We start from the raw sequence: 9,498 nt of genomic DNA on the forward strand, positions 1-9,498 counted from the left end.
CTCACTGTAGTTTAGTCACAACTGCAACAGGATTTCCTTCCTGAAGGCCAGGAGTGCAGATTTTATGTAACTTTATAGCACTGGTTTGAGACAAAAACAATAGTTTCTCAAAGCAACCCCACACCAGCAAACACTAGGCATTGGCCCAGTTGTATTTAAGTATTTCACTGGCCACATGGATTTATTCATCTGGTCTCTCTAACCCAGTCAAATGGTTACAGATGGTTTGTTCTTGCTCCAGACTCCTCACTTTCCAGCAGGCTTGAAGAATCACAAAATCACAGAACCATCAGGGCAGGAAGGGACCTCTGGAGATCATCTAGTCCAACCCCTCTGCCAAAACAGGGTCACCTAGAGAAAGTCCATCACTTTTCTGCCCCCACTCTTTTTCTTTCTTAAAAAAAACCAAAACCCAACGAACAACTTTGTAACACTACTGATTTCTTTCTGATCATTGCATGCACCTGTCAAAAAGACACTAATAACACATTTAAAGGTTTGTATTTGTCAAGTCAGCTGAACACCAAGAGGTTTCATGCCCTTCACCTGCTAAGAAAAAGCCAAAAGTGCAGTTTGGTTTCCATTAGAGGAAAGGTCAGAAGGAGTTGTCTCACTGCCTGCTGCAGGGAGCAGCTTATGAATATCTGTTCAGCTGTCTCCTGCACCAAGGGAGAGCTGTGTTTCAGTCTGAACCAAGTCCCTTTCCGTTCTACCCTTATCCATGCTACGTATACAGCTCAGGTGGTCCACTCTGAGGCCAGCTTCACTGACTGAGGTGGCTGATGCGGAGTTACGCAAGTGAGGCCCAAAGGGAAGTTTAAAAGAGGAAGGAAACCGGGAAATTTTACAGGAAAAGCATGTTAGATTCTGTAGGAAGAAAGCAAGCTCCACTGCAGAGTAAATCAAACCTTTGCTAGTCCACGCCTCACCTCAGTTTATGGATGACATTACCTGGACGCTACTAAACCGGTTTCAGGCAGGTGGTACTGACCCACACCAATTCTACATACAGAGGAATCAAGCACTTTTCTAGTGCTCTCCTCCCCCCGTGCCATCCTTCACGCTCAACAGACAGGCCAGATCTACAAATCTGAGCTTCCACCTCAAAATGAACAGGTTTTCTCCACTGGTCAATCTCTCAGGCAAACTGCATGTTCATAAAGAGGCCAAAGATAAAAGGTGGAGCACATTGCAGAGGAGACCTGTAGGCTCAGAAGTGAAGCTACAGTAGTAATCCCTGCTTTTCCCCTTAGGACAGGGAACCACTCAGGCTCATTTTTATAGAGCAAAGTAAGCTGTGGACTCTGCATAAGCCTGTAAAACAAACTCACACTGAAATAAACAAGTTACCTCTAACCTGTAGACTTTTTTCTCTCTCTTTATGAACACTTGTTTGCTATTCAGGCAACCAATTGGTTTGAGATTAGCAACTTGACAGCATTAACAGCTGATATCTGAATCCCATTTTGTGAACAGGCAGCAGCAGAATATAATGGGAAGCTGTTTCACTTCGTAACACAGTTCACATTGTGAGGTACGACACTTTCCATTATGAAACTATAAAAATATATTCTCAGAGTCTGAATCAAGTCCAATAATTTAAACTAATGATGAAAATAGAATCAGGTGTTATCTAGGAAGACCTGTCCCAGTACTGCAAGCTTAGAGTTAAAAGACTGACTGGGGCAACTCAGGAGGGAGTGTGAACTCTTCTTAGAGTTTCTCTTCTCTCCACCTTTCTCTGAAGAGGCATCTTCAGGGTCTTTTGCACTTTCCCCTTCACCATGGTCAGAAGCTCTTTTAAAAGTGAATTTCTTGGTTTTCTTCAGTGAGTAAAATTCCCGCATCAAGTCTTCCACTTCCCACTGCTCTTCCTTACGCTTTCTACAGCAGTGCAGCGCAGCAGGGTCTATAGGATGAGCTTCAGTGTTGAAGATGTATCCTCCAGCATTCAAGACGCATTCCCCATATGGTGTAATCACCACATCAAAGTCTGATCCATCGTTGTGAATGAAGTTGTCTGGGTCAAACAGCAGATACAAGTATTTTACTGTTTCAGCCAAAAAGAAGGATTCCATACGATTATCCAGTCTGTGATCTCTCAAGTCTTTGATCTACAAGAGAAGAAACACAGTGGGTTACAGTCGGATCAAATTCAGGAATTTATGAACTTAGGGGGAAAAGTAAAACCAGTGTGCAGTTCATTTCAGTTAAACAGCACAGTATGGCACCAATTCACCCTGTATTTTAAACAGTTATATGCAAATATATCAACAAGGTTCCAGATGTTTTGAATTAGCATAGTCTAGTGATAAGAAACAGGAAACTAACAAGCAGGAGAAATGCACTTCCTGTTTGCACAAGGAGGAGAACAGTGAGTAAGCTTCCTGCCATTTCCCCAACTGAAAAAAAAAAAATAATCCTAAGGCTTTTACCTACTACCCAAATCACAAGGCCTAATTCCCAATATTTTTACAAAAACCTCCTTATAATAGAGCTTGATAGTATGTCCGAAATCTTCTGTTAAATGATTTTAGAGAAATCACGCACTGCAGTTCTCTCGTGTTTGATCAGATTTTCAAGGCATATTGGGAAATCAGAATCACACAACTGGCAGGTGGAGAGCCTGCGTATGAGCCTTCCTGCTGTGGTGGTACATCTGGTACTTACCATGACAGGGGAGGCAGGAAAAGCTTCTGATGCTTTCCCATGTTTGGGGACCTGCTGCCATAGCCCATGACAGAATTTGGCCCATTGTTCAGCTGTGAGGGATTTACTACTGGAAACATGACCAGCGGTTACCAGATCAGCTTCAGAGAAATACAAGGGGTTGGTTTGAAAAAGAAGTCGTGTTTCAACCAAAGTGATCACTTGACTCAATGGCAAAACATCACTTATCAGAACACCTTCTAAAAGCTGATTTTTAGCAGCCATTTAGCTGACTTAATGGTTGATTTGGCACTTACAGTTGCAAATCCACAGTCCACCTTGCTGATTCTCTCTATTGACTCCACTGCGTCTCTTCCCAGTTCTAAGAGCGTGGGATCTCTTGTAGCACGGTACAGATACATTGCACTCTCAATCAGCTCTGCAAAAAAAAAAACCAAACCCAAACATTTGCAGCATAAAGATTACCAAATCATATATGCAGGAAAGATGAGATATTACTTGAAAATACTACTGTAAGATGATCAGATAAACAGCCTAGCTTGCCATGTAATTCCTCTGGTTCAAAGCACAGATACTTGTTTTTACTAAGGATATACTACAAAAAAATTCACTCCTACCAGACTGCATCAGCTCAGGTAAGAGCGAATAATGCTCCCGTCCCACATTCAGGGAGTGGGAGGTGAGCAAGAGAGAAAAAGATTAAAACTCAGTTGTCAAAGAAAGAAAAGAAAGATGCTTCTAGAAAGGATTAAAAACAAGGAATTCAACCCCCAAAATATAGTTTTTAAACAATACTGTAAGCCTCTGAAACAGCGGTATCTAAAACACCAGGAAAACAAGCGCTATGGAAGTACTCTATATAGGCAACATATACAATGTGCTGTGTTTACTTACTAAAGAAATAGGCCTTTTTGGATGCTACAATACATTTGAAAGTTAATGCTGATGAGTATTTTTGGTAGCAGTGTCCAATGTGGATGTCACCTGAACACTCAGACGAAAAGGAAATTAATTATTCTCATTTACAAAGTTTTACTGACCTAATAATCAGGCGTGATATTTTTTCTTTTTGGTCAGAGTTAGAAAAAAAATCAGAAGAAAAAGAGAGATCATTTCATTGCAGTATCACAGATAACATACAAAACCCTCTTATATGTTGAGCTTTATTAGTGCGACCCAAATTTATTTCAGGAACTCAGCACAACTAGAGTGGCCTATTCATACTCACTTTCACTTCCTAAATTTAAAGGACACAAGCAGTCACATTAACATTTCACATGACTTTAAAACATCCCATGTCAGACAAGCTAACACTTAAAGATGTCAAATCCTACGTTGTGAACTCCATTAACAGGCCCCTTTAATATAGAAAAACTATGGTTTGCTTCCTTTAAAAGGTAGCCCTGCCTTTGTGAATGGCAGGAAGCAAAATGTGTAGCTTTGACTATGAAAATCACTGGGTAAAATGCATGCAGGAACTAAGTCAAAGCAAAACTGGGGAGGAATTTTTGGAGGGCAGGTGTTGCTAACATTCGATCTTATCACCAGAGCAAAAGCAGGAACCCATGTTCCTTTTTATTTCATTACTGCTTACCAGGCCTGAGTGGATATCCTTCTCTCTTGTCCACTGTATAGCCCTGAGGAATGTTGTAGAACTCAGGCAGCCCGCCAAACTGCTTCCAGACAGTGTAATAGTTGAGGAAGGTTCTCATGGCATTATCTACATCCCCAATTAGGCTCTGAGAGAGAGGAAACAATTAGCAAAGCAACATCTGGGTGAAGAAGAAACAGCACAGGAACTAATGCAATAAAAGTCCTATAGTAAAAGCAAGGGATAGTGACAGAAATAGGCTGCTCAGCAGGCCTGCATAGTATAATTAATACTTGGGCATGATGACTTCAGAATAGGTAAGACTGAAGAGAGATAGATGCCGCTTTTCTGTTGGATCATGTTCCACACACCTGAAATAATAGGAAGTCTCTTTGATTTTTAGTTAACAGAAGGTTCTATTTCTTCAGGCAACACTTCTTTTAGTCAATCACAGCATCCAGTCTATTTCAGTGGGGATAATAAAGTCCCAGACCAAATGTAAGTACTGATGAGAAAGCAAATCTCTCAATGGGAAAGCATTCACACAAATAAAGCATTTATGGCGTGGTGGAAAAAGAGGTGTGATTTTCTTTTTCCTTACTTTCCCATCTGGATTATAAGACCACTGTCAGTGGAGTCTCCTAGAACAAAATTGCCCTCCCATCGTGCTTAATAGGAGACTTTTTTTATAGACCATAGATAAAGTCAGCATTTGCTCTTCTACAGGCTCCGACTACTGTAGATTTCACAAACACTTAAACTAGCACAGACGAGGGTTATATTCACAACTTTAATATTAAAGACTGACCCAAGACAGATGAACAAAATCAACATACGCTACTGGTATGACAGCTCTTACCTGTAGGCCTGGCCAGTAGGCTTCCAGGGACTGAAAAACTGGCATGGACACTGTTCCTTTGTACATCTGAACCCAGAGGTACCAGTCATCAAATTTTGTATAATTTTTGATAGCTTTGTTATATTCTACAAAGAAATATAGATGGGTAGGTAATCCAACAACAACAACAAAAAATATCTTTTTTTAAGAATGAAAGAAGCCCATTTTTCACTTGAGCCATGTCAAATGAATGACTTCTCAAGATGCTCACTTTGGTAACTCTTTGTTATTACAGACTGTTCAGAAGTACTACAACAAAGGCTTCAGGAGCAGTTCTGAATGTACCCTATTATGTACAGTCCGATGTGCAAAGTTTTTAAGGTGCAGTCAAGGAGGCGTTCCTGGGACCCTTCACACAGAAAACAAACTGCTCACCTAGAAACATGGACATCAGCTCCTTGTCCTGCAGGAGAATGGCTCCTTTAACAAGGTACTCAAAGTAGGAATCCACTCCTGCCCCAATGCCAGCATCTTGGGCCACCCACTTGGCAGTTATCACATCAATGTGGTTACCAACCTGGAAGAAGTGAGGGAGGAGGAAAGAGGGAGTTAAAGTGGAACTAAAGCTTACCTACTAAGCAATAATTTTAAAAAATCCCCACACCACCTCCACACAAGAAACCCTTGACCTTTTTTCAGACCGTCCATTTCACAGATTCACAATGCCCGTTCCAACTAGTATTTTCTCCATTACAAGACACATTTATCAGTATCAGAGAAGTACAAACTGTAGAAAATATAACTTTGGAATGTTATATTTCCATTACAAATGCTGTGGTGGCCAAAACAAAACACCATTATGCTTCTGTAAAAATGCACAATTTCAATGTGGTGTGTCTGGTCCTAATTCTGATCTTACTAAAGAGTAGAGAAGGATGAAGAGGTACAGATACAGAGATGGAGGCCAAGGATCTCAAAGGCATGAGAGCTGCCATGCTAATTTTAAAACAGATCCTTTAAACCTGGGACTCTTCAACCCAGAAACAGACCCATCTGATGGAGAAGAAAATACACAATTGTGACTTGCTTAGCAAAGATGAAAAGAACCCAGCTATTCAGTTTCTCTCTTGAACAAGGATTAGGGGTAAAAACCAAAAATAAACAGATCCCAAAGCAAACAAAAGGAAACACTTCTTCATACAGCATACGAATAAATTTGTTCCACTTCACATATGTAACACTACGAGTTCACACAGGTTCAAAAAGCAGCTATAGAAATTAATTGAAGAAAGATTGACCAGGAGATAGTGAATACAGAGATAACACTTCTAGCTCTGGATATTCCTAAAACACCAAAGCTGTAGAAGCTGGTAATATCTTGGTGCACTCGCCATGCTTTTGTTCTCTTCCACAGGCCACTGTCCCACCAGGCATCAGACAGACCTTTTATTTAATCTGTTACAGCTGCTGTTACAAAAACTGCAATATTCAGTAGGAGGCATTTGTCTCCCAACCACATCTGTTAGGGAACAGAACAATGGCATAATGTTGAGTTGCACCACTAAAGCAGAGACATGGATGCTGCAGGTGTTCAGGAACAATGTCAAACACGCGACTTCAGCCAGTTATTAGCACTGTGGTTGTTTATCTAGTTCTCTCTCCTCTCTGTTTATGCTTTTTTATGCTTAGAATTGCATCCACAAAACTATACAAAAAGCAGCCCAGCAAATTCAAAGTCCATTCCTCACTCACCAGCCCAATATCTGAGCGATTTTTCCACAGTGCCTTCAAAGCCTTCCTGGCAACATCCTCGAACACTGGGTCACCAGTAAGGTGGCTTAAAGTTGCAAATTCCACTATAAATGTACCAATTCCAGCAGTACAGGTAACTGGGGTCTCCCCAGGGTTTACTCCGTGCAGCAAGTTCACTGTTCCATATGGCATCCCAGTTGGGGTCTGAAAAGCTGAAACATAATATTTTTGGTTCATGTGAGCGTTCACTGTTACGTTTGACAGACTGTTGAGCAAGCACATCCCTCACATTCCACTGCACACAGGCAAGAAGCAGGACTGGAGCAACTGGAGTAACTGCAAAGAATGAAATGAGGAGTGTGATCCTGGGAGGGGCAGAGAGGGTACCCCAAGCTACACACAGTTCTCGAAAGGTACTGCACGTCCCTTCCACTTTGCCCAGAGCAGTGGACTGCATCCCTCCTTTTTATACACCACAAGCAGAGTAGTCAAAATGGAGCTAAACACATTGGACAGCAAAGAGCAAACACTGAGCTTGTGATGACTCAAGGTGCACACTACGCAAGGAAACAGTGCAACCAGAGCACACATCCCATCAGCAGCCCACAAAGGTGTAGATAAGACTGCATCTTCTTGTCTTTACAAGCTCCTGTTTCACAGCCTTTATTTATTATTTATATTAAATATATTTCCCCCAACAAGCAACAAACCGATCTGTTAAGCACATACAACACTTGGCATGCATATATAGAACTGGTATCATGCACTTCACAATGTTTTCCCCTGCAAGCTAAGCTTGCTTTGAGCTCACGGAATGCAGGACTGTTTTAAGAGTTTACACATCAAGCAGTGCCATCTTCATCAAACACATCAGCTGCCTCAAACTACGGCACAGTGACAAAAACCAGATGAGTTCTCACCTGGCAGGAGTTTGCGAGCTGCTTCCTCCGCCATCCTCAAGAGAGGTCCAGAGCATGGCCAGCCCACTTCTACTTCAATGCCAGCCTTCTTCGATAGCAAGTGAGCAGAGAGGAGACCACCCACCACTGGAAGGTACACAGTAAGAATCCCATTAAAGAACGTGGAGAGGAATGAAATCTGATGCCAGTTGTATTTATAAAGACGCAGAGGCAGTGTTATGAGGAAGAAAAATGAGATGTGTCATCCTTAACAGCCTAATTCAATACGCCACAAAAAAAAAAAGAGTGGTTTGTTTCTTCCTGCATGTTTTCAAAGGGTAGCATATATATTTCTTCCCTTATTTCAGAAGCATTAGATCGTACTTGCCCTACTATACCTGCACTGCCCTGCAGACAAACCCAGAGCTAACAGTATGAACCTCTATGAGAGCAATTCTGTTTCATTTCTTCCAGGCAGCTTAATACTATGTTTGTGTAAAGTAACACAACGTACCTTCTTAAATTCCTTGGAGAAAAATGTCTAGGCCAGAGTCAAGAATTTGAGCGTGACTGACAGAGGCAGGGAGTTATTAGCCCTTTTCACAGGCTTCTCTACTGTCACATAACAAGCACAAACACAGAGAAATTGCACTGCTGCAAAAATTGGCTCAGCAATATTTGACAGGAGAAACAAAAAAAGCATAACTAACAGTTTTGCTCCTTGACAGTGTCTTTTAGCTGGATGGCACTGAAGCAGTTAGGCATTCAGCTGGGTACAATACTGCCAAGGCCTTTGTAATTTTCAAGAAGACAAGTTTCACTTTATGACACTAAAGAAAGAAATTAATAATCTCTATTCCAAAACAGTATGTAAAAAAGGATAGTATACAACCTGTACTGTTTCAGTGGAAAAGATGTTTATTCCAAAGCTGAAAACCTGGCACCAGAATATTGAAACTGCCACGTCTACTTCTGTTTGCGTTGAGGCAGGAAGCAAAAAGGTGATGTGCAAAGACAAGAAGGAAGTGATATTTATTTGGGATTTTTCTGTTTGTTTACGTGTCCTGTTACACTGCATTACAAATTCACTCTGACCCCTACCTCGCATTGCCTCTGTGTACAGTTCAGAGACTTGTACCGGAAGGAAATCCAGCATAAGCACCACGGAAAAAACCCACCTCACCTCGAATGTTAGTTTCAAAGACAGACGCATTGACATCAATATCAAAATCCACCCCTTCCTGCAGCACACTGACAACTCGCTGAAACTCGGAAATGTTTCCCAAGATCTGCACGGGGAGCAGGACAACAGAGAACAAGGCTCAGAGTTCACAGGAAAACAACGATGCAATTCAGTGTTACGGGCTAATTCTAGTTTTGTTTTACTATCTTGTGAAATCATTAATTACAAATAGTACTAAAAAAGTGACTGATAGTTTCATCTCATTTCAAAGTGAGTTTAGGTCTTTATTCCAGAGTTAGAAGGTGTCAGGACAGGGAGCTCTGGCCACCTGCCTCCCAGGGCTGGCGCAAAATGAAAGGCAAAAGCTCCTTGGTCAATTAATAACTGACTTTCTGTCACTACAGCGTAAAAACCAGGTGCGAGCAAGGAGGCTGACAGCGGCCTTGGGCAGGCTGAAGGGCGGGCTGCAGCCCCGGGCAGGCAGAGGGCCGAGCCCCATGGGTGGGGGGCAGCTCATACTCACTAGCAGGGTGTCCAGGGCGTCGATCAGCGTGAGGGAGAAGCT

At 41.9% G+C, this 9,498-nt stretch overlaps 1 protein-coding gene across 1 annotated transcript; it reads right to left on the reverse strand.

Moving 5' to 3' along the window:
- Window positions 1-1,589: 1,589 nt before the first annotated feature.
- On the reverse strand, window positions 1,590-9,492 carry EDEM2 (ER degradation enhancer, mannosidase alpha-like 2; the record flags this gene model as incomplete). The annotated part of the gene is made up of 9 exons (XM_009697538.1): window positions 1,590-2,114; window positions 2,967-3,088; window positions 4,265-4,409; window positions 5,121-5,245; window positions 5,535-5,676; window positions 6,852-7,063; window positions 7,772-7,897; window positions 8,934-9,039; window positions 9,457-9,492. Coding segments are annotated over 9 exons (1,506 nt in total), but the record flags the coding sequence as incomplete, so codon positions are not given.
- Window positions 9,493-9,498: the final 6 nt, after the last annotated feature.

Source organism: Cariama cristata, unplaced genomic scaffold (genome assembly GCF_000690535.1).
Source record: "Cariama cristata isolate BGI_N322 unplaced genomic scaffold, ASM69053v1 scaffold30443, whole genome shotgun sequence".
NCBI classification, from domain to species: Eukaryota; Metazoa; Chordata; class Aves; order Cariamiformes; family Cariamidae; genus Cariama; species Cariama cristata.